Here is a 25,759-nt window from a genome sequence, read left to right as displayed (position 1 = left end):
GGAGAAACCACTTTCACTAAATAAAGCCAAAATTATGACAAACTTTCTCAAACAGATAGTTACAAACTATCTTAGTTGTCACTGAAGCCCTGAGAATGTGTTGGTTTCTAGCACTGATTTATAAAGTAATGTGTTAGATTTCACTCATGTTTCCCAAAATTTTGCTATGAAAACAAATTAGGTGGAACCTTTACTAAATATTGCACAATGAGAAGAAAAATTTCTCACATATTTGAAGTTTGTTAACTCTTCCATTTGAGGAGACAGTTTTCTGTGTGAAAGCTTATATTTATCCCAGTTAGGTGAATACTTCAAAAAGTACATTTTTACCCTTTGGAAAAATTGGACCAGACTATAGACCTATTAAAAATATCTTAGTAATCGTGATTCTGGCTGTATAGAATGCAAGAGAGAAAAAATTCTCAAGAGTCAAGTATTTTCCCCGCCCCATGCTTTTTAGCATAGTTACCTGAAATCTATAAATTTGATTATACATTTATGGTTTTTGCATTTCACGTAAAGGAATGGAATAGGAAGTGAGAGATGAAGGCACTTGTGCAGTAAAATCCCTTCACGTATTGCGTTGCATTCCACCACAGAAAGTGTGCTGGAAAGAGCATGGTTAAAACATAAAAAACAAAAACCTCTACTTCTTGCTAGCTCATTTTGGATTAATGATTACATCTTAATTACAATAATTTGAACTCATAATTTTAGCATCTAAACTGTGGATACCTGTTCTACTGAAGAAGCCTATTCAAATGTTAGTTTTACTTTATTGTAGGAGACAACTATTTTTATTTTGACTTATATCAAGAGAAAAATGCAGATTTCAGTTCAGCTACCTGTGGCATAAGCACCGTTCTCTTCTCCTTTTTTCGATAAAGATACACTTGGCAGAGTTTAAATACTAACAGTCTCAATGCAGAGGAAAATTTTTCAAAATGGAAAAAAAGGAAGAGGCTTCTTGACCACTTAATGGCAACATCTGTCTTAATACATTTATTTCTTAATATATAAATAAGATTTAACAAATCCAAAAGAATTCGATTGACACCCATCCTGTGATCAAGTCTGGTGCCTCTTCATGGTCTGCTGTCTCATCTCACCATAGGCTTTTTTTTTTAACAGTTAAGATTTGTTAGCCTGAGCTCAACTTTAACAACTTCTGAAACTCATGTGTTAAGTTACAGCCCATAATAGGATACAGCTGCACAAGGGTGAGTTTCTAAGTTATGATTTTTCTGTTTAAATGATACGGTTCTACTGATTATGTGCTACAGATTGATTTAAGAAATGTAAGACAACTTTAGAAGCCTTTCATAAAAGAATCTTCTTTATTGAATACATTTCATATTGACATTTTAACCCCAAAGGCTCTTATTCCTTTTCTTCCATGTTCAAATGCTCCCATCAGTTTAATCTGTCAAGGTAGTTTTTAAAACTCCTATTTTAAAAGAAAAAGGGGGAAAAAGAATCTTACTGAAAGTTTAATAATGACAAAATAGGCAATTATTACACTCCCTGTAGTTTTCTACATTCTCTCTCTGGTGTCCTTGGAATCCTGTTTGCATTATGGTTTTGCTTTTTTTTTTCTTCCTCTGCGATGATAATCAGTTGATCCCTAGTTTGATCCCATCCCATTACACAGCTGTGGGAACCCATCATTTAGTCACCACTCCTTTGGCACTTACGGGCTGTATAGTGTAGTTTACATTTTTCTCACAGGGCTCTGCCCCATGAGTTATAGTTTTGCTGGCATGTTTTTTCCACATCTCAGTTGCAAGTCCCAGGAGGGCAAAGCCATACCTTGCACTTCTGTGTAGCCACCAGAGGCGTCCCTCACAGGGCCAGGCACCTAGCAGGTGTACAACAGACTTTTTTGGTTGCTGATTCACTGGTTTTCTCCCTCATAAAAAGGAGGAAGATTTTTCCCATTGTCAGGTGAAATATGATGAGATAACTGGTCCTGGGACTTACTAAGCCATCATCCATTGACACCTTAATCACAGCCTAATTGTGTACAGGTTTCAGTTGACAGCTCCATGAAACAGGAGGGATCATCTTCTTCAGAAGAAGAAGAGGTTCTGAAAATAAACACAGCCACCTCAGGTGACTTCCCCAGAGCGCTGCCTGAGGTTGACCTTGGTATTGTGATGATGTTCAGTCATGTCCAACTCTTTGTGACCCTGTGGACTGTAGCCTGCCAGGGTCCTCTTTCCATGAGGTACTCCAGGCAAGAATACTGGAGTGGGTAGCCATTTCCTTCTCCAGGGGATCTTCCCAACCCAGGAATCGGACCCGGGTCTCCTGCATTCCAGGCAGATTCTTTACCGTCTGAACCACCCGGGAAGCCCCTGGCCCTGGTAGAGCAGCCCAAATTATCCCATATACCATACTGGCATAGTGACTCAGATCGCCAGTTCTTATTTTCATTCTCTCAGTCTACCCTCTACTCTGAATCACCAAAGGCTGTGTACATCAAGCTCTTTAGGGCTGAACTCTGTCTGTGCTTTGTACAAAAACCCAGTTAAATAGCTGTGGCAGGGTCACAGATAGCTTGCTTATAATGACTATACCAGGGGATATAATGGTCAACTGAGTTAAATTCACCCATTCCAGTCCATTTTAGTTCGCTGATTCCTAGAATGTCGATGTTCACTCTTGCCATCTCCTGTTTGACCACTTCCAATTTGCCTTGATTCATGGACCTAACATTCCAGGTTCCTATGCAATATTGCTCTTTACAGCATCGGACTTTGCTTCTGTCACCAGTCATATCCACAGTTAGGTATTGTTTTTGCTTTGGCTCCATCCCATCATTCTTTCTGGAGTTATTTCTCCACTGATCTCCAGTAGCATATTGGGTACCTACTGACCTGGGGAGTTCATCTTTCAGTGTCCTATCTTTTTGCCTTTCCATACTGTTCATGGGGTTCTCAAGGCAAGAATACTGAAGTGGTTTGCCATGCCCTTCTCCAGTGGACCACATTCTGTCAGACCTCTCCACCATGACCCATCCGTCTTGGGAGGCCCCACACAGCATGGCTTGGTTTCTGAGACCCTGCTTATTTAACTTATATGCAGGGTACATCATGAGAAACGCTGGGCTGGAAGAAACACAAGCTGGAATCAAGATGGCCAGGAGAAATATCAATAACCTCAGATATGCAGATGACACCACCCTTATGGCAGAAAGTGAAGAAGAACTAAAGAGCCTCTTGATGAAAGTGAAAGAGGAGAATGAAAAAGTTGGCTTAAGGCTCAATATTCAGAAAACTAAGATTATGGCATCTGGTCCCATCACTTCATGGGAAATAGATGGGGAAACAGTGGAAACAGTGTCAGACTTTATTTTTGGGGGCTCCAAAATCACTGCTGATGGTGATTGCAGCCATAAAATTAAAAGATGCTTACTCCTTGGAAGGAAGGTTATGACCAACCTAGATAGCATATTTAAAAGCAGAGACATTACTCTGCCAACAAAGGTCCGTCTAGTCAAGGCTATGGTTTTTCCAGTAGTCGTGTATGGATGTGAGAGTTGGACAGTGAAGAAAGCTGAGCGCTGAAGAATTGATGCTTTCGAACTGTGGTTTTGGAGAAGACTCATGAGAGTCCCTTGGACTGCAAGGAGATCCAACCAGTCCATCCTAAAGGAGATCAGTCCTGGTTGTTCATTGGAAGGACTGATGTTGAAGCTGAAACTCCAATACTTTGGCCACCTCATGCGAAGAGTTGACTCATTGGAAAAGACCCTAATGCTGGGAAGATTAGGGGCAGGAGGAGAAGGGGACGACAGAGGATGAGATGGCTGGATGGCATCACCAACTTGATGGACATGGGTTTGGATAGACTCCGGGAGTTGGTGATGGACAGGGAGGCCTGGCGTGCTGCGATTCATGGGGTCACAAAGAGTTGGACACGACTGAGCGACTGAACTGATACCAGGGGAAAGTACGTGACATACCCAAAGCCACATTTGCACAGATTTGACCATTTTAACTAAACAGAACTGGTCAGCAAAGCAACAGTGTTTGCTTTGTTTGTTTGTTTTTTGTTTTCTTGGATCTTTGGTTGTTATCTAAAGTCAACAGTCCTACAGAGTCTCTCTTTTTTTAAACTGGCATATAATTGCTTTACAATGTTGTGTTAGGTTCAACAAAGTGAATCAGCTATGTGTATTCATATATCCCCACCCACCCCCATCCCACCTATCCAGGTCACCACAGAGCACCGAGCTGAGCTCCCTATCCTATATTGCAGATTCCCACTAGCTAGCTATTTTACACATGGTTGTCTGTTTATGTCAAGCCTGATGTACCAATTCATCCCGCCCTTGCCTTCTCCTGCTGTGTCCACATGTCTGTTCTCTACGTCTGTGTCTCTATTCCTTCCATGGAACTAGGTCCCTCTGTTCTATTTTTTCTAGATCCCACATACCTGCATAAATATAGGATATTTGTTTTTCTCTTTCGTTCAGTGCAAATACAGTGCCCAGTGGTACATGGGAAAGATATATACTTCCTAATTGCTTAAATAGATTACATCAGGTTTTTAGTCTATGTAGCTTTTGCGACTGGATGACATCATCTGAACCATTATGTACGTGAAAACCACACTTAGGAGCTCAGGTGCTGCCGTTTAACGGTGGTATATTTAATGACCTTTTATTTTGTGTTTGTGATTCCATCTTGTTTCTTGATATTCTCTCCCTTCTGCCTTCTTAAAGTTACCTTGTACTTCCAAAGATATTTAAAAAAAAAAGAAAAGTTTTATTTAGCACAAGGAGCCCAGCCTGGAGCTCTGTGATTACATAGAGGGCTGGATAGGAGGCGGGAGGGAGGCTCACAAGGGAGGGGATATAGGTATATATAGAGATATAGATATATAATTATGACTGATTCATGTTGTTGTATGTCAGAAACACAACATTGTAAAGCAATTATCCTCCAATAAAAAAGTGTTATTTAAATTTCTCCCCCAAATGATTTATAGCTCGTCAATTTTAAATCCTAAAGGTGAAAATTAAAGCAAAAAAAATGATGTGATTTTTTTTTTTTGTATATTTTGGAGAGTCTTCCAAGAGGTTAATTTTGTAAAACAACCCAAAGAACTTAATTCCCTCAGAAAAAGTGTTCAGGATGGAGAACAGGGACCAGATCAGAAGAAAAGAAAAAGGAAACAAAAGAAGAAATACGATCAGCTTCCCAACTGCTGCAGGAGTTAGGCATTGGCTCTGGAGAATAACTAAAAGAAAGCTAGTAATGCTGGGAACAAAGCAAGACTCTAAGCTGTCTCATCTCTGTGTGTGGCTGTGGCTACCTCTGAAAGAGTGGCTACAGAAAAGAAGACGTGGCCCAAGTTTCCTACATGTTGTACGTGATACATAAGTGGTATCAGCAAGATTCCGTTAGCCTGATCAAAACTTGTCAAAGCCTGAGAATGGTTATAAATGTTTAGACAGCTGGCTCTGCTGGTCAGTGTCCTGGTGTTTGCCAAGCCAAGCGCAAGACCTAAAGGAACCCAATTTTGCATGAATGGCAAACTGGCAAGATGCCTTGAGCTTGCTCCTTAAATTATTTGGGAGTCCTTTTCCTGTTTCTCCTCAACAAAACTAAGCGATCACATTTACAAAAACAAGGTATATGTGATTGAATTGCTAGAATAGAAAATGCTGTTAATTTTATTTAAAAATATCACCTGCTAAGAGTAATTTATAGTTAAAGATTATATTAAAATATTATATACCATAAATCCATCTGTTTGGAGGCAGAGAATCAATTTGAAACTATATTTCTCATCTTGAAAGCCTCTAACTGGTTTATCCTAAAATGGTAGCCTTTCCAATTTGTCTTAGTTTTTGGCAAAGAAAATTTTTACCCAGTGAGAATTTTTTCTCATGTAAGGGATAAAGAAATAGGCTCTTTTTTTCTGATAGATTTATGACATACTTTTAAGATCCCTTATTGCTGACAAATGACTGTCTTTCCAGTCAGGACTTACCTCATATTAGGTAATTGAACTGGGTAATGAACTATAATGTTTCTACTTTCCCGAAGCATAAGAGTTATTAACATTAATTTGAAATAAGAGTTCCTTTCTGTAATTTTTCCTAAGAGCAGGTCTGTTACCATTAGCATTCATTAGAAAGTGAAAAATTGGACAAACATCCATGTTTCCAGATTTTGAGACATTGTAGTATTTCTTCCCTTTATTTTCTGGCTATTATGAAGCTTTGACTTTACCAATGAATGATACTAAAAGAGTTTTCTCATTTCCATCTCTGAATTCTTCACGTATCTGAGACACAAATTAAATAGCACAACGTGTACAATTAGAGAATTTTCAGACTTGAGACTATTTTGAGAATGTTTAATGATATGGTTTCCAATCCAGCAACAGTCAGTTTCAAAGATGCAATGTGCAAGCATATAATCAGGCCCTTTCCTTTCTTCCTTCACCTTCTCCAGCCACAAATAATAGCTAACCCTGTAGTGCTTACTATGCGTGAAGCTCTATTCTGAGCATTTTCCATTTTAAGCTTTACAGCAACCCTGTAAATACTGCCTTTTGCAGATAGAACAGGGGCACTCGGTAGGTATCTCAGCACAGGAGAGACCGGATTCAGACCCGGGCATTTTGGCTCCAGAGTCCATGCTCTTAACTACCTAAATAAACTGCCTGCCTATTGATAAAACATGGAGAGAAAAGATGCAGTACGCATTTCATTGTGTTTGAACCAAAACCTCTACTTGAGGACTCTCCTGTAACAAACTCTATAATCCATGGCACATTTACATCTTCTGAATCTCAGAATTCCCATGTGAACACATAGGTCATGTGTCCCTGTTGGCATCTCCATCACGTCCAATCTATGGAAATGACAAGATCTAAATTTTTAGGATAAAAGCCCTCTGAGAGGCTTCATTCTCCTTTCTTCCAGGTTGCCAAAGGAGCACTCTGCTTGCTCCATCTCCTACCCACTCCTTGTAGATTTTTCTGCCCAAGCTCCTACCAGAGAAGCATTTTTCCTGGGCTCACCCAGATGCATAAGAGCAACCACACATTCTCTGCATATATTTGTGCCCTTTTTTTTCATGAATGGAGCCTCTACAGACAGCACAGCACCTCAAAGACCAAGGACAAGGAAATCTGTGTCCCTGCCTTTCTCACCCACTTGCATAAGGCTGGAGCACCAGAACAATAGAATTAATTTCCAATTATTAAAAGAAGCAAAGTCCCCTTGCCCTGTTGCTTATCAAATTGTACCCCCTTCTTCATGGCGTACTTTCCTATCACTCCCACACACAATTCCTCCACTGAGGCATTACTATTTTTCCTACTCTTTTTGTCAAACGCCACTCTCACTTTTTTGGGAGCATAGTTTCTACCCCCTTCCCCATCCTGGTCTAAATCTCATTTTTCTGAGGAGGTTCAGCTTAGGCTCTCCTCCTCTGCATAATTTTTTCTGTTCTTTTCAGTCCACATTTATCTACTTTTCCCCTTAAGTGTACTTAGTTATTGTGCCATAAATTTTAGAGCTCTAAATATTACCTTAAAATCATTTCTGTTATACAATGTAGCAGTCTAATATTTTGTTAACAAATTATTAATTCATTATTTCTGCAATCAAACTGTAAATCTTTATGTGCAAAGGCCTATTTTGACCTTTTTTTTTTTTTATGCTGTCAAGGTCAGGGTCCCCAGATAGACCAGGGCCTCATTGGTGGTTTATTGTGGTGTTCTGTTCCACTGATCCCAGAGACTACTTTCACATCCTTTTCAACACTATGCTCCAGGCAGTCAACATAAATGGAGAACTGGCACTTTAAGACAAAAGTGCTTAGATCTCTGTTCAGGACAGCCATGCTGCTGCTAAGTCGCTTCAGTCATGTCCGACTCTGTGCGACCCCACAGACGGCAGCCCACCAGGCTCCACCATCCCTAGGATTCTCCAGGCAAGAATACTGGAGTGGGTTGCCATTTCCCTCTCCAGTGCATGAAAGGGAAAAGTGAAAGTGAAGTCTCTCAGTTGTGTCCGACTCTTAGCGACCCCATGGACTGTAGCCTACCAGGCTCCTCCATCCATGGGATTTTCCAGGCAAGAGTACTGAAGTGGGGTGCCATAAGCCCTAGTTATCATGAAAGTAAAGCCCTAGCTGGCAAGCAGCTAGCAATCATCCTACCCAGGCTTCATCTTCCTGCACCTACTCAACCATCTCCAGCTGAGATATGGCTACCACCACATCTATGCTGTGTGGGCACCATAGTGGTTCAAATAAGAAATCTACTATTCTAGAAGGAAGTCTTGATCTCTCCATGAATCGTAGTACTTCCATCTCTCTTCTGTATGTTCATTCAATTGCATGGTTCAGATATGTAGTGTTTTTTCAAGTCCATGAATTCAGCAACTGCTTCTAGATGAACAGGCCTGTGCTAGATACCAAGGAGGATTCAGAGAAGAATGAACCAGAGTTCCTGTCCTCTGGAATCACAATCTGCTGTGAGGTATATAACATACAACTCTTCTCTATAAGATGAATTGTTGTTGCAAGGCATTTCATTCCTCTGGCCAGAAGTAAGCCCAGCCAAGTCTGACTTGATAAATTTGGCCAGGAGCACCACATCCATTTTATTAGCATGGTTTATAGGAGATTAAGTGCTAAGACACAGGGCCACTGATGGAATAAGAGTACGGGAAAGGCCATTCATGTGGGCTGGAATCAAGGAGTAAGGCATGATGGAGGAGGTGGCATTTCCTCTGAAATTTGATGGTAAATTGGATGGCTAGATAGGAGAGGCAGAAACAACACTCAGGGTAGGAAGGAGGACTTGAACCAAAGCACAGCGGAAAAAAAACATGCAGTATGTGTTCAAGGGCAAGTGAAGTCACTGCCTTTGCTGAAGCTAATTGGGGCTTTCTGCTAGAAAGGGTCAAAGGTTGGACAGTTAAGGTATTCCACATTGTTGGATGTCTTCATTGATCAACTGCCTTCTGTGAAGCTTTAATGCTGAACTTTAGAATCAGAAAGAAAGCTGGAGGGAGGGGGAAACCTCACGTAATGAAAGACTTGCTTGGAGATCTAGTCACTCCTTTGGAGACTCTCATGTTCAAATTTCAAAACACAGTGAGAAAGAAAGTACCCACAATAATGCCTATCAACTGCATAGCAAATTGTCTTCTTATTGATAAATAAGTATTCAAAACCACTGAAGAGGTTTGTCTTAGTCAGTTTGAGCTGCTGGAACAAAATACCACAGACTGGGTGGCTTAAACAACAGAAATGTAATAGTATTTCTCACAGATCCAAGATCAAGTTGCTGGCAGAATCAGCGTTTTGGTGAGAGCCCTCTTCCTGGTTTACAGAGGGCTGCCTTCTTGCTGTGTCCTCACAAGACTGAGAGAAGAAACTGTGGTGTCTCCTTCTGCTCTTAAAAAGACACCAGTCCCATCGTGGGGCTCTAACCCTCATCAGTTCAGTTCAGTCGCTCAGTTATGTCCGACTCTTTGTGACCCTATGGACTGCAGCACTCCAGGCCTCCCTGTCCATCATCAACTCCCAGAGCTTACTCAAACTCATGTGCATTGAGTTGGTGATGGCATCCAAACATCTCATCCTCTGTTGTTCCCTTCTCCTCTCGCCTTCAATCTTTCCCAGCATCAGGGTCTTTTCAAATGAGTCAGCTCTTCACATCAAGTGGCCAAAGCTTCAACATCAGTCCTTCCAATGAACATTCAGGACTGATTTCCTTTAGGATGGACTGGTTGGATCTCCTTGCAGTCCAAGGGACTCTCAAGAGTCTTCTCCAACACCACAGTTCAAAAGCATCAAATCTTTGGCGCTCAGCTTTCTTTAGAGTCCAACTCTCATATCCATACATGACCACTGGAAAAACCATAGCCTTGACTAGACAGACTTTTGTTGGCAAAGTAATGTCTCTGCTTTTTAATATGCTGTCTAGGTTGGTCATAACTTTCCTTCCAAGGAGTAAGCATCTTTTAATTTCATGGCTGCAGTCACTATCTACAGTGATTTTGGAGCCCCCCAAAATAAAGTCTGTCACTGTTTCCACTGTGTCTCCATCTATTTGCCCTGAAGATCTTTGCCACCTCATGGACAGTATAGTCCATGGAATTCTCCAGGCCAGAATACTGGAGTGGGTAGCCTTTCCCTTCTCCAGGGGATCTTCACAACCCAGGGATCAAACCCAGATCTCCCTCATTGCAGGCGGATTCTTTATCAGCTGAGCCACACAGGATGCCCAAGAATACTGGAATGGGTAGCCTATCCCTTCTCCAGGGGATCTTCTGGACCCAGGAATCTAACCAGGGTCTCCTGCATTAAAGGCGTATTCTTTACCAACTGAGTTATTAGTTTACATCTAACCCTCATAATCTCATCTAAACCTGATCATCTCTCTGAGTCCCCACCTTCTAATACCATCATATTGTGAGTTAGAGCTTCAGCATATGAATGTGTGAGAGACACAAATATTTAGTCCAGAACAGGGTCTATTACATGTGTCTGAGAAAGCAATGTGGAGCAGTCGAGTGGATTAAGAAGTCTGATGTGCAAAGTCAATTCAGGGGTTAATTTGTTTTTGTTTTTGTTTTTTTTTTACTCTCATATGTTATAATCTGTTAGAAGTCACAAAAAGGAACTGGATTTCATGCTATCATTCCTAGGATCTCCCCAATAATTCTCTCCTTCTACTTCCTCTCATACCCCCAGCCTGAGCCATTTGATATTCTATTTCTGTATAGTAATTTTTCCAGTTAAACACAGTTGCCTTGACAAAGGCAAGACCTATGGATGGCCTATGAGTGTTAAACCCTGAAGTTAGAGGGTGGCTCAACTTGTCCTGACTCCAGCATCAGCCAGGTTGTTACCCATCTGATTTCTCTGAATCTCCAGCTCAGGATTCACTCCTTCTCTCCTGTCTGGTGTCTAGACTCCCTGTGAATGATTAGTGTATTTTGTTCTGGCTTATGAATAAAAGCCCTTTTCCTTTCGCTAAAGGAAACAATGTAGAAACTCTTAAAAAAGAATTTCATTAAACTTTGGGAGAAATAATGCATAGCCAAAAAAATACGTGTCCCAGACTATAGCCCCCTGATCCTGAGGTGGAAGGCACAATCAGGCAGAGAGACTTGACCTTGGCTTGTGTTCATGCCTCTCTTCCCAGGAAACCGGTCCCAGGCCTTCCTCGGTCTTTTGTCATTTGCTCTTGTTCCTCTTGTGGTCTCTTCTTCAGTCATTTTTCCTTGAAAGGAGGGACTGGAATGTGAGACTTCATCAGCCCATGACTGTTGGGTGTTTTCAGTGTTGCTTTAAGCCAGAGCAGAGTATTGGCTGAAAGTTGACCAGGACACCGGTTCACATGACACGGACTGCCTTTCACTGTGACAGTTCCAAGCTGAAAAGGTATCATATCATGTGTATGGAAAAATACAAATATTAACCCTTTGCTTTGTTTGACTGCCAAAGACAAGCATCAGAAAAATGGTCCATAGAAAATGGTAGGTGAAGTAATTCTTGTGCAGAGTCCCCTATACCTTGCCTACCAACAGTTTCACAAAAGCAGCATATCTTGCATACCTTTAATGGCATCAGTTATTCAATCAATATTTATTATGCTTCTAAAATCCTTCTAACAGATGTAGACACACATGAAAACAACTTAAATTCCATTACAATTAGGAGCGGCTCAGGATGAACAAAGAGCTAGACTATACATCCAGACCAAACTAAGTTAAAAATCCCAAGGCTGAGAGTTAATAGCTGTGTGACTGGACTGTACCCTGATCATCTTAACTTCTTATCTCTAAGTTGTGGATGATAATACCTATTTCTAGAAGGTGTTGCAAGAATTAAATGAGAAAATGCCTAATACCTGACATATAATAGGCATGTGGTAAGGGAGACAAGAAGAGCAACTTCTTCCTACCCCACCTGCGGGCTTCTCCAACTATAATGTGCATCAGATTGCCTGAGAATCTTGTTAAAAATGTAGACTCTGGTTCAGTAGGCCTGGGGTGGAGCCTGAGACCCTGCATTTCTAACAAGTCCCCACGTGATATCCATGCTATCTCTCAGAGAACTGCAGTTTCCACGGGAAGGGTTTAGAGATTATTTTGGGTTTGTTTTCATTTTTAAGAAGCTATTGCTGGAGGTAGATCTTTAAAAAAAAAAAAAAAAATGAGTAGGTGCCAGCCAGGAAGATGACAGAGAATGGAAAGGCATTCAAGAGGGCAAATAGAAGTAAGGGGCTTGCTAGTAGCATAAAAAGCATGAGAGAGAGAGGGGCCTGGGATTTGATTTGAGGAGAGAAGTTTGGAATGAGAAAGAGTATCAAGACATAGGGCCTTCTATGACTTGCCAAGGAGGTATTTGCTCTGCAGGTAATGAGGGACTCACGGAAAGATTTTAAGATGGGAGTGATTTAATCAACCACAAGGTTCAGAAAGATTACCTGGAAACAGCTGAGGGTGGGTTAGATGGGAGGGTGACTGGAGTCAGGAGGGTACTGAGGTGTGTACAGTGACAGGTGAACCCATGAAGCAATGGCAGTATTAACTGAGAGGAAGCAGTGACTATCACAGACATAGGCATATGGAAGTGACATACCTCTAGCATTTATTAGGTCTGGAAAGAGGAAATTAAGTTGAAAGTTCTATCAGTTATCTGATTTGTGTGACTGGGTAGGTGATAATATCACTTTTTAAGTAGTTTATGGAAAAGAAAATAAGTTGAGTTTGGGGAATATGTTGAATTTAGAAAAAAAGAAAGAAAGTGAAGTTGTTCATGATGTCTGACTCTTTGCAACCCCATGGATTGTAGCCTACCAGGCTCCTCCATCCATGGGATTTTCCAGGAAAGAGTCTGGAGTGGGTTGCCACTTCCTTCTCCAGGAGATCTTCCCGACCCAGGGATTGAACCCGGATCTCCCACATTGTAGGCAGACACTTTCCTGTCTGAGCCACCAGGGAAGTCCAAGTGACAAACAAATGGAAGTATCTATTAACAAAGCTGAAGTTACAGGAGAATGTAACCATTGGCATACATTATGGCAGATGGATTAATGGAAATAGGTTCTGTCATTCAAGAACAATAGAGTAAAGCAAGAAAAGGCGAAGACAAGACTCTCATGCAAAACACTGTGACGGGTGAGCAGAGGAAAAGAGACCCATCAAAATGACTCAGAAGGAATGATAGAAACAGGGAGAATACAGTCAGAAAAGGCTAGGGATATGAGACCTTCTAGAAGAAATTTATCAGCTGTATCAAATGCAGTTAGAGGTCAAATAAATGTGGACTGAAAGTTAGAATCAGTGATATTTGCCAGAGTTGTTTCAGTAGCTTAATATAGCAGAACGCCAGATTGTGGTGGGTTAAAAATGAATGGAAGATAAGGAAGCAGAGAGAGTAATACAGAATATTCTTTCCAGCAGCCTGGGCTATATTGAGAAAATTTTAATAACTAGCAGCCAAAAGTAGACCCAAGGTCAAGTACTTCTTTTGATTGATTATTCATTATTGTTGTCTTGGGCATAAGTATGGCTGCTGAGAAGCAGTGAGGAGAAGAAACATTTAAAAATAGAAGGTCAAAAAAAAATAAATAAATAAAAATAAAAATAAAAATAGAAGGTCAAGAGAATGACTAATAGAACAATGCCCAGAAGAAGCAACACAAATTCATGCCAGAATGAAGGGAACAAGGTGGAGCTGAGCACATGAGCAGATGGGTCCCTAGATGTAAGGAGAGATATTGCATGCTTAGTGGCCTAAGTTTGTAACGTGAAAGGCAGGATCACTGGCTGGTCCCTGAAGGTACAGCTGCAGCTGTAGTCTAAACTGTGTCACCAGACCTTTCCTTAAATTAGGGTGGTTTTCTTCAGCATCCTTGACCCTTTGCTCCGTTTTCTTTCTTTGACGCTGTCCATGAACCTTGTTGTTACTACTTCAAAAAAATAAAGAAGTGTGTGTTTCATAAATAAAGCATCTTCAGATATGCTGATCTTGGAAATTCCAAACAACAAGCTGCCCCTCTTCCCTCTGCACTCCATTTATCTGGTTTTCCAGTCGACAAGAGGAGATAGAGATAGAAAGATGACTTGTGTGTGTGCATGTACATATGTTGCACTCTTCAGAGGTGATGACATACATAAGACCATCAAAGAAATCCTTCAAAGTTGCAGAATAAAAGATCTAAAAACTGCTACTTTTATTCCTCCATAAATTTTACTTAGTACGTACTTTGAACTCTAATCTACACAGTTTTACATGCCAAAATTTTTGTGTTCATTTTACCTAGATAAGTATGAGTCTTCATCTTCTTACTTCAGGTCTTAGCTGAACATCATTCAGCAATGAACTAACTTAAAATAGCAGCCTAATGGCCCTTGCTGACTATCAGAGCAACAGACCGCTGGTTTTGGTTTTAGGCTTCAAGACATCACTGCTTTAATCTTCAAGACATTACTGCTGAATTCTGGAGGTCACCTACAAGTAGAAAGACGGATCAGCTGGCTCAAAAAATACTTGTTTTCCTGGACATGGGAGGGAGTGGGAGATAGGGAGCAGAAATACTACTTAGGAAATAAAAGTTCTATTCTGAGTGACGTCAACTGGTAGAAAATATCACTTCAAATATTTTTGAATGAATGAAAAACGTCTGCAATTACCAAGCTTACCTTGACCAATCAGCATACATTTTATTGGTTAATTCAATTATCCCCCCCGACAGTCTTATATTTCCCGGTTTATTTCCCAAAACACATCTCAAATACTAAAAACTGCAGTTCTTAAATATATACAGACATCCAATTCCTTAGGCATCTCAATAATTTTCCTGAACTATGCCCTGTAAAGTTGGAAGCTGATCGGTGACCTAAGAATGAAGTGAAAGAGCCAGGTGCTCTATTCAACAGCTTAGAAGGTGGTTGTGAAATATTTTTGCCTCCAGGTCAAACTGTGACTCTCCTGACTTCCTACAAAATAACAAAGCCCTGCATTTTGAAGCACATATATTCAGAAATATATCAGGAGGATATCAAAGGGCCTAGACATCATACTACACAAAGAATGTTTGAAAGAAAAAAGCTATTTAATCTAGAACTTGAGGAAACCTGAGAGCTTTCTACCTTAGTATTCTTTCATATACAAGTGAGAGACACCAATTCAAAATGGCTTAAGGAAAAAGCAGTTGTGTTGGCTCAGGAGCTCAGACTATGACATGAGAACTTAATCTTTCTTTCCCTGTCCCTTGGTTCTGCCCTTCTCTATGTTGGCTTTCTTTTCAGCTGTGATTTCCCCCTTGCTTGGGCAGCACCACACTTCTCTCCTATACCCCCAACAATCTAGTGAAAAAGGAGAATCCAGGCTTCCACCATTCCTAACAAAAATTATTGACCCTAAGTGACTTGACTTTGATGTAATATCCATCCTTCAGCCCTGGAGAAGACATGAGTGAAAGAAAGGTGGTTCTTTAAAGAAAGCTTTTATGCTATTCCTACAAAGAGGAAAAGCAAATGCCAGATAGGCAAAAACGACATATTTCCTATGCCACCTTCAAGTACGTAGTGGGTTGTCTTGTGAAGATGGGGATTAACTTCTCTGAGGTCAGAGTCCCAGAAATGAGAAATAGCCCGCTTGCAGGAACCTTATAGGAATGCAGATTCCAGCTCACTCCCCAAAAGGACCTTTTTATAGTTAAAGCCATTAGCATTTGAGATGGTCCACCTTAAGATGTACCAAGTACCAGGTCCTTCCACATGTTCAGAATTAGGCCAGATGAGCAGCTGTCAGTGGAGCAAGGAATTCCTGCATCAAGCAGAGTTTCGCCTGCATGACCTATAGGGTCTCCTTTGCCTCTACAATTCTATTATCCTTGTTAATTTCCACAATTCAATTTGCAGTAGAGGATAAACAAACCAACCTAATTTGATCTGGAACTTCTGCAGGCTATCACAGGTCATTTAATCCAAAACACATGGCTGTAGCCATTACTATGTTTTCTGAAGTCATCTAACAGACGTGGTCCTTAACAAGGTTTCCATGTTATTAGTTTCACTTTCCGTTTTTTTTTTTGGTACCCCCCACTCCCCCATCCTCTTGCTTATTACACAATTGCTTTCATTCTCCTTTAGATTAGGGTAGAGAGGAGCATGAAAGAGTTTTCTTCTTTCTGCATTTCTCCTCTTAAATCTTAAAATAGGTGAGTTCCAATGAAAGTTTCATTGCTTGCATTTTTACCTTTGAATTTAGCTTTCACTTTGTAGGTCTAAGGATCTATGAGAAATGGGATTCATGGACAATCATAGCTCTGGACAGAATTTTTAAGGAAAATTTTCAAAGAAGGTAGAGAGTTTTAAGTTTTATATCAAAAAATAAATTGTAATTCTAACATGTCACAATGTCATTAGAATTATGGTGCCAAAGCCCTTCAGCCATGCTCATGAAAAATTAAACACATTTGTGTTAAATAGTATTTGCCTCTTTCACATCTGAAAGCACCCCACCCCCACCCCACCAGAACATACACATACTCTGTTTTCCTTACACTGGAAATGACATGTTACACGATCCAACTCACACATAAAATATTGTTTTTGCCAGGGTAAGTCCACCCTTAATTACTGATTATTTTTCTTGTCTTTTTCAGTGAATGTTGTGTCGATGTTACAGGAATTTTGGGAAAGCAAGCAGCAGCAGAGGGCTGCGTTCCCGAGTGAAGGTGTGGTGGTCTACGAGTCACTGCCGTCTCCTGGACCACCCTACGTGAGTTATGTGACCCTCCCAGGAGGAAGTTGTTTTGGCAATTTTCAGGTAAGAAACCATAAACTGATCAGTGAAAGCGGATTGAGATAAAATAGAGTAAGCCTTTTTATCAAATGGTAACATCATAAGTTTTCTTGGCTGTAATAAAAAAAAGTTGTGCCATATTCCATTAAATAAGAGAAAAATTGGTCAGAGGTTCTGGTTTTTAAATTGAGTACTTTTTAATTAGGGTGCTATCCCCTGATATTGCTTTGTGGAAAATGAATTTTATAGCATTTTATTTGCTTGATAGCTGCTGCCTTTTCCCTCAAACATTCTGGAATAAGCCTTAAAGAACAAAGGAACTTGGGCAAAGTCCTTCCATCAGGGCCTTTCCTTCAGTAGAAAGTCTTCATGTTCATGAAATTTGTAATCAAATAGTAATCAATCTACTACACACCTGAGCATGAACCTTCAGCAAAGGTTGAGAATCACAGCGCTGGGTTCAAGCTGGGTTCAGGCACCTGTGCTAATCCCAAGTTCTGCTCTGAATACCTGTAGACCATGGGGAAACATTTATCTATTTCCCTGATTTTGAGATAGGGAATAATACCCATGGGGTTGGTTGGGAGTCATATGAGATATACATGCAATGAGTTTATGTGGTTATAGAGGTATTCCAAGTATTGTTCTGATCATTAGTATAAAGATCCTTTCAGTTGGTTAATTTTTTATTATGTTTATGAAAGGGGTATAAATAATGATACATTTCTAGCTGTACCCCTGTTCCCACAAACAGCCAGCATCTGATTATCCAGTGTGTGCAACAAATACTATTGAGTGACTAGGAAATATCAAGCACTGGGCCACTTTGAGGAAAGAAATGTACAAAAAAAGTTATAGTAATTACATCATTATATTCAAGGGTCAATGAAGGCATAAAGATAAGAACTTCTCAGTTTACCAATCACCTTTGTAAATAGCCCTTTGGTGCAGTAAACTTTCTTAATTTTCAATAGCTGGCAAAAATGCCTCAATTATAGTTTATGGACAATGTGAAGCTCAGAAGAACTCAACTTCCGCTCTAGCTTTGACAACTAAGAAGCTCAGAGGCAAGATTTCAGTGTATCTCTTTGTAGTATAAATCTATAAAACTTTGCATCATGTAATTTTTAGGATTAATCTCATACTTGATATTATTTATATTTCTACCTTTACTCTCCCTTTGAAATCGGTGTGCCTCACTCATTTTATTTCATCCGGTTACTATGTATGTGTTTTATATTATCTCAAATCCTTTGTGGAGTGAAGGGAAGATGTAGTTTAATAAATAGACCTACAAACCTACGTCTGCCTAGGGAAAGTCCAAAAAGAATTCACAGGAAGCAATCACAAACGGAGATGTGCAATTCTGGGCATCTTTCCCAGTTGGTGAAGGCAAGATGACATTCTCAGCCTAGTGAACAGAGTGTTCACAGGCATGGAATGAGAGACCCACAGGCATTTTTGGAATGTGAGGAGCCTAAGTGTGTCGGTGGCAGGGAAATGGTAGGAGAAGATGGTTAGGCTCTCACCTCAAGCTGTAAGTGTCTTCGTGCTTTGCAACGAAGAATACGTTTTATTCTATATAAAATCAAAACCCTTGAAAGATTCCGAGCAGGTGCAAGATATATTCAAGAGTGTTTCAGAAGACTTACTCTGACAGTAACATGGGGTAATTTTAAAGAACTGCTTTCAAAACCTCTGACACTGCCAGCCAGTGGGGTCTTGCCTTCTTCTGCCCTGAGCTGTGGTCAGCAGTAGATTTTTACCTCTGACTAGTGAAAGTGAATTGCCTGATGAGGATGATTTGAAAGTAGTCTAGAAGCTTTAGAACAGAACTTGATGTAACCCTAGACACTTAGGCATGAATGAGTGACAGGGGAGGGGAAAGGAAGGCAGCAACTGAGGAGAGGATTCTCGAATCCTGGTGAGCCTGCAGGCCTATCACTGAGCATTCAAGGTGAAGGCTGCCCACTCATACAGAGCTTGCGTCAGGCTTCCATTCAGGGGAGGCCTCCTAAGAAAACAGACCTACTCAGCCACAGAGCAAGGTCTTGCCAGCTGCTTAAATGAATCTGGATTTTATTTTTTTGTCCATGAATGTCAAAGGACTAAAGATCACCAAACATTTGAAGAAAAGCAAAAGAAAAAAGGCAAGCAAATAAAAGAACAGAAACAATTCAAACAGCAGAGAACCTAAAAGAGTGTTACAAAAAGTATCTTCAGAAAATTATGAAAAGATAAGTATCCCTAAAATAGCTATGAAAAAAGAAGCAAGAGGGAAACAGGAAATTTAAAATGTGATCGCCAGATTAGAACAATTAAAAAAAGTGAGTAAATAGATGAATAGACATAGATCACAGCCAAACTGATAAAGGATAACAAAGTAAAAACTAAATAACAAAGTAAATTCTCTGGAACTTAGAACAAAAGACAAAGAGATGGAAAAAAGACAGGACAGGAAACATGGGACTAATCCTGGAGGTAAACATTAATCTAATTAGAGTTCTAGAAAGAGACAAAGGAAATAAGGGGACGAAATAAATACTAAGAAATAAATACAAAGAATAATTGTATTAATACAAATAAATACAAAGAAAATTTCTTTGCGTTAAAAAAGCACAGATTTTCATATTGAAATGGCCCACCATACTCCAAGCATGTTCATAACAAAAGTCACACAGTTCTGTGACTGTATCAGACGTAGGGACACCATTCTGTTTATGGATCAAAGGACTTTTGTCATTGATTTCACTGTTTCGGGGGATTTTGTTTTGTTTTAAGGTAGGTTGGATTTATATGCAGGATACCTTTGGGGGATCTGATACGAAATAGGGCCAAAACTGGCAAACCTGATCAACAAAATCAAAAACTATGTCTTTGAAAAGATAAAGAAGAAAGACATTGGTGAGTGTGACCTACTTATGAAATGCTATTGCCACTTTCTCTTCATGTCTAAACCCTGCCTATCTTCCCAGACTTCACTCAGATATCATGTTCTCCATGAATTTTCCCTGAATCTTACTGTTAGAAGTCTCTACCTCCTCTGATTTTCCAAAGCAGTTATCCTTGTTTCTCTTCTAGTATTTAATGCTTTTTACCTTACGCTACTTATGGGGCTTCCCTGTAGGCTCAGCGATAGAGAATCTGCCTACAATGCAGGAGACTTGAGTTCAATCCCTGGGTCAGGAAGATCCCTTGGAGAAGGAAATGGCAACCCACTCCAGTGTTCTTGCCTGGAAAATCCCATGGACAGCAGGGCCTGGTGGGCTACAGTCCATAGGGTCACAAAGGAGTGGGGCATGACTTAGTGACTACATAGCAACAACAGCTACTTCTGTTCATGTTCTGTCTCTATAATAAAATGTAAGTGCCTCAGGGACAGAGTCTGTATCCTTATATCTCTAAAATGTCAAGTACTTTGTTTTGCATATAGTAAGTGCCTAATAAACGTTGTTGAAAAGGAAAAAAGTGATAGTTGCTCAGTCATGTCCGACTGTTTGCAACCTCATGAACTGTAGCCCAACCAGGCTCCCCTGTCCATGGAATTCTCCAGACAAGAATACTGGAGTGGGTAGCCATTCACTTCTCCAAGGGTCTTCCCAATCCAGGAATCAAACTCAGGTCTCCTGCATTGCAGGCAGATTCTTTACCATCTGAACCACTAGGGAAGTTGAATGAATAGCTAAATGATGAATAACAAATCCAAAAAATCAATGAAGTTTATATTTGTCCTTTTTTAGAATATTATCACTATTGACTGATATACAAAACAGTATATACTATTATATACAACATAATACATCAACTAAGGTATTTCACCTAACTCTGCAAGATGGTGGGCTAGGAAGGAAAAATCAGTAACATTAAAATCAGCTGATATTATTGTGTTCCTGTCTGTGATTAGTTTGTAAAGTGGATTAATTTGAACTTATTGATTTTAAAAAAAACCTTCTAATTTTCTCTGAATTTCATTTATGCAAAGTAACTTTTCCTCTACCCACAATCTCACATAACCAAGATTTGGCCATACTCACACCCAGGGATGTGTTATGTTTATTCATATGTAATAACTGCATTTATTATAATGTACTTAGAATATAATACATTTGACAGATCTGTGAATGGATCTAGAGGATGTAAGCCTAAGAAATTTTAATGTTTTGTTTTTGTATTTGCTACCTTGAGAACTATGAATTTCCCAATAATCCCATAAATTTCTATCCCAAATGGTAAGACTTTCCATATGTAGTAAATTTACCATCCTCCTTGTGGTCTCTAAAAAATAGGAAACAAAATTTTAAAAACTGAACTCTTCAGCAAGGTGGCCTCTTGGTGATTTCTCTGATCATTTCAGGGTTTCCTTTTCCTTATGTTTAAACCATCATATTTTAAGGTTCTCAGGAGGATTGTTAACATCCTTGCTTTAAAAGATCCAGAATTTCCTGAATCAAATATGTTTTGAAAATGTGCTTGGGTTATTGGCTGCCAAATCTTAACCCATTTGGCCCCCAAAAATGTGATTTGAGAAAGTAAAACCAGGAAGGAAAAAAGAGAAAAAGAGACAAAGAAAATTTCTGCAAAAGCAATGTCCTTACACTTTTCTTGGTTTGTTCAGAAACCATCTTAAACACTGTTTTCACCACATAACATTTCATCATATTTTTGCCAGCAGTTGGTCCGTGAGAGCCTACATGCTCATTCCTGCAATGCCTCTCACATAATCAAATGTCACCCTTGTGCATTGCAAATCATTTCACGATGGATTATTAACGCCAATACCATGTGCTGGGACATGGAGAAATCATTATGCCAGCAGTAGCCTTCTTACTGAGCCGTGGACGTCACCTCCAATGGTGCCAAGTAATTGAAAATGCTTGCAGTGGAGTATGGGACTGGATTGCAGGATTAATCCTTCTGGTTCATGAAAGCTCTAAGAGATTACACCCATTCATTCTTTAGAAAAGCGGTATTCAGGCTGAGCTTAGTCTTCTGATTAATCAAAGGAAAGCAGTCAAAAGGCTCTGGTGGACACAAACCACTGGTTTTATGCAAAGAAGCCTCCCACTGAAGTAAATGGGAGGCTTGTGTCCAAGAAGACTAATTGAAGAATTTTCAGTTAGTTTTGCGGAGAAGGCAATGGCAACCCACTCCAGCGTTCTTGCCTGGAGAATCCCAGGGACGGGGGAAGCCTGATGGGCTGCCGTCCATGGGGTTGCACAGAGTCAGACATGACTGAAGCGACTTAGCAGCAGCAGCAGTTAGTTTTGATGGCACAACCCCCCCAAAAAACAGAGAGCCAGAGGAAGATAAATCAACCATAAATCTGCCTTTTAACCATGCCTTCATAAACTACTTTGGTACAGAAAAAGAGAAGTGAAAATATGATTTGTTTTTTAATTTCTAAACAATAAATAAAATGATCTATTGTTACTATTTTTCTTTTAGAAAGTTATACTGAAACACATTAGTGCTTATTGTCTTTTATTTAAGAAACTATCTTCTAATGCTGCAGGCATTAAGTATGAATTAATGCATTTTGGATGTGTTCTCTCCATGCCATTTTTGTCTAGGCAGTTAATCCTTCCCTAGCCACATATCATGACCATGAAAACTTGCAATAATTCCCATCTTTTACAATAAGAGCAACACAAGAGCCATCAGCTCAACGTCTGGCTCCCCTCTTGATGAACTCAGAAGGAAAGTCACTCATTGTTTCAGCAGCTGTTTTTGTTTCCAAATCCAAAAGGGGAACTTAATTGAGTATTTTCTCTTATTTTATATTTTGATTAAAAGTTTTGTGATTCAAGTTTTTGTTTTCAAGCCAGTGACATGGTCTTCCCTATAGTCTGTTAGAATGATCTGGGTTAGTGAATTTTATTCTTATTTGGAATAAAAAGTAAAAATTCTTTTGAGTATAATACTAGACCATGTGATTACTCATGTATATGAGTTTTGATTGTATAAAAAATGTATTCCCTGGCTAAAACACTGATGTGATAGTTTAATTTATTTGAAGTCTAGAACGCTAATTCACTGTAGTACCATACTTTTCTTTCACCTATTTTGTGGTACTTGGGCTTTTTGTATCATGCCAAGCACCACGTAAAATTGATACATTTAATGTTTCCATAAAAACATGTTGATTGATTTTTTTCTTTTCTTTTCATTTTCAACCAGTATTTGGCATTGTGTAACAAGGTCACACAGTTGGGAGAAGTAAGTGGGAAAACACTCAAGAGCAGACAAGCTTCTTCCAAAGCACTGTCTCTAAGAGGCCTTCCATTTTAATGCCAGTTGGTTTTCACACCAAAGCCTTTGCCTGGAAAGACTACTTTTCTACAGCCAATCACCTGGAAAAACTACTTTTCCAAGGTACACACTACCCAAAAGAAGGATAGGTGTGTTTCATTTGTTTTAGTTATTTTTAGGCCTATAGTATCTCTACTCCACACACCTCCCCAAAAGTATATATGATGAAATTAAGGCTCAAAAAGAGTAAATGGAGCACCTACAAGCATACTTCTACATCATCAGGACTAGGATTCAAGTCCTCCCCTGACTCTAGAACATGTGCTTTCCTCCATGCCACCACCCGTAAAGAAGGCTAAGTGCCAAAGAGTTGATGCTTTCGAATTGTGGTGCTGGAGAAGACTCTTGAGAGTCTCTTGGACAGGAAGGAGAACAAACCAGTCAATCCTAAAGGAAATCAACCCTGAATATTCATCGGAAGGACTGATGCTGAAGCTCCAGTACTTTGGCCACGTGATGCGAAGAGCTGACTCATTGGAAAAAAACCCTGATGCTGGGAAAGATTGAGGACAGAGGAGAAGAGGGCAACAGAGAATGAGATGGTTGGGTGACATCGGTGACTGAACAAGCATGAGTCTGAGCAAACTCTGGGAGATAGTGAAGAACAGGAAGCCTGGCATGCTACAGTCCACGGGGTCACAGAGTTGGACATGATAGCGACTGAACAACATTTTTAAGGCAATAACGCAATTTACTATCAGATATAAAACATGTTTTAGACTTTCATAGGTTGCATTATTCTTCTTTTTGTTTTAAAGTGTTAAATCACAATGAACTAAGTTTATAAAATTAAGTTTTTCCCAAGAGAGAAGGACTAGGAGAAAATTTGATTAATTCATAGTCATGGCTAAATGGAATTGTAATGTTCTTTTTTTACTGATTATCAAATAAGGCCTAGCCTTAACATTCCATGCTCCAAAGAAAGATTTAGTTCCTACCATAAAATTGAGACTACTGCCTTGCACTAATGCTGTTTTAATGTCAACTATTGCTATTTGAAATCAGCCATGACCTCTTCTCTGTCACTAGATTTGTATACCTTGACGCAGATGCACAACATGCTATGCAATGCAACTTAACTTCTAAAGGAGGTATTTCCTGGTAGAAATCTCCACAGGAAAGCATCCTGTTTGGCAACTAATGAGACTCAAAGATAGGAAGATTAGTTAAAACCCCTTCTCATTTGAAAGTCATATGTCAGCTAATGATCCAGGCTTTAATGGCTTGCCTGGGAAACTGGAAGTGTGTATTGTTTTAATGAGAACTGGTTATTACCCAGAACTCTTTGCTAACTTTATTTATTTATTTTTTCATCAAGCAAAGTAAACAGAGATATTCACATATTGCCGTTCCTAATAGAACCTCCACATATAGTGAAAGATAATGCTTGGGGAAAGGCTCCAGGTAAATAGACTTGGGACAATCTCCAGAGGGGTTCCCCAGCCTTTGCTGATAAACTTTAGGAAGATGCTCACAGTCTTAGGAGTTGCTGAGTGAGGAAGAAAGGCTGACTGCACCTTTCCCCACCCCATCCCTGCAACCTCTCTCCACACAATCAGAGCCAAGTCCTTTTACATCAAAGCAATTGTAAAAATAAACCAAAACTTTGAGCCCTGATCAATCCATCTTGTCTTCACCTTAACTTGAAAAAAAAAAAAGAAGAAGAAGAAGAGAAAAAAGGGAAAAGAAAAAAAACAAACAAACCTCAAGGAGCAAAACACAACATGGTTTTGTAATAGTTACCAGGGACCTGGGTCTAGGTATGTGTGTAGAATAGCATTTGCGGCAGAGGTAAACGAGGAGGAGGCCAGGTGGTTTATATTATAAAAATAACATTCTGACCCACCATGTGCATGAAACGTTTCTTTCAGTTGACAGGAACTGGGTGAGTTTTCCCTGAAAATTGGACTCCCAGACCAGCCCCCTCCCCCACACCTAGCAAAGACCACCCCCCATTCCCAGCACACACAGAGCTCCAAATTGTTCCCAATCTATTTACAGCCAGCCTGACCTACGGGGGAAGAGACACCATATTAACTTGGGTGACTGAGTCTCAACGGTTGCCCTTTTTCTCGTCACCATCTGGAAAGGAAAAAAAAAAAGCTAATATATCTACAGTTAGATCAATTGGAACACATGCACATGTTCATGCTTAGACCAGGGCAGTCAAGGTCTTAAAGAACTGAGCGGGGGACAATTAGCATCAGGGTCTGGTTTGTGTGGCATTCTTTGTGCTGATGGCTTGCTGTCAGGATGAAACCGAGGTGTTGGTGACACTGTCCAGAGCTGGCAGGCCATCCGCGCAAACTCTGCAAGTCGCTTGCTGAGACTTGGACTCCGAGTCACACCAGCAAATGCCCCACACCACCTGAATGACAGGCTTGGCAGCCTAAAGAATCTGGGCAAGAATTCTCACCTCGCACAGAGTCCATTTATTTGGTTTTGCCACCTGCAAAATCCCAGCTTGGGAGAGCCCCTTGGGTCCGATGTGCTATTGAGCAAATGCCACTAAACACTGACCTGCTGTTGGCCTCAGAGAAGATGGCATCTTCAGTTTTGAGGCTACATGTAGACACAGTCTGTCAAATGTATAATCCATGACGGGTCTTTTTCAAAAAACCTTGCTCCTTACTGACCACTTTTCA

At 40.1% G+C, this 25,759-nt stretch overlaps 1 protein-coding gene and 1 long non-coding RNA gene across 2 annotated transcripts in view; one reads left to right on the top strand and one right to left on the bottom strand.

The window, feature by feature from the left end:
- The window catches only part of LIX1 (limb and CNS expressed 1), a 52,181-nt gene that overhangs the window by 4,251 nt on the left and 22,171 nt on the right, over positions 1-25,759 (top strand). Inside the window, exon 2 of the mRNA XM_081498853.1 lies at positions 16,666-16,829. Coding sequence (XP_081354979.1) covers positions 16,666-16,829 — 164 coding nt within the window. The remainder of the gene's footprint in view (positions 1-16,665; positions 16,830-25,759) is intronic.
- On the bottom strand, positions 1,319-1,851 carry LOC145509629 (uncharacterized). The gene is made up of 2 exons (XR_014056251.1): positions 1,810-1,851; positions 1,319-1,447 (listed from the first exon to the last, which is right to left on the bottom strand). It is a non-coding gene; the product is annotated as an uncharacterized LOC145509629 (long non-coding RNA).

This window comes from Giraffa tippelskirchi, chromosome 6 (genome assembly GCF_054371585.1).
Source record: "Giraffa tippelskirchi isolate mGirTip1 chromosome 6, T2T-mGirTip1v1.2.pri, whole genome shotgun sequence".
NCBI classification, from domain to species: domain Eukaryota; kingdom Metazoa; phylum Chordata; class Mammalia; order Artiodactyla; family Giraffidae; genus Giraffa; species Giraffa tippelskirchi.
This window is presented reverse-complemented; position numbering and strand designations above follow the sequence as displayed.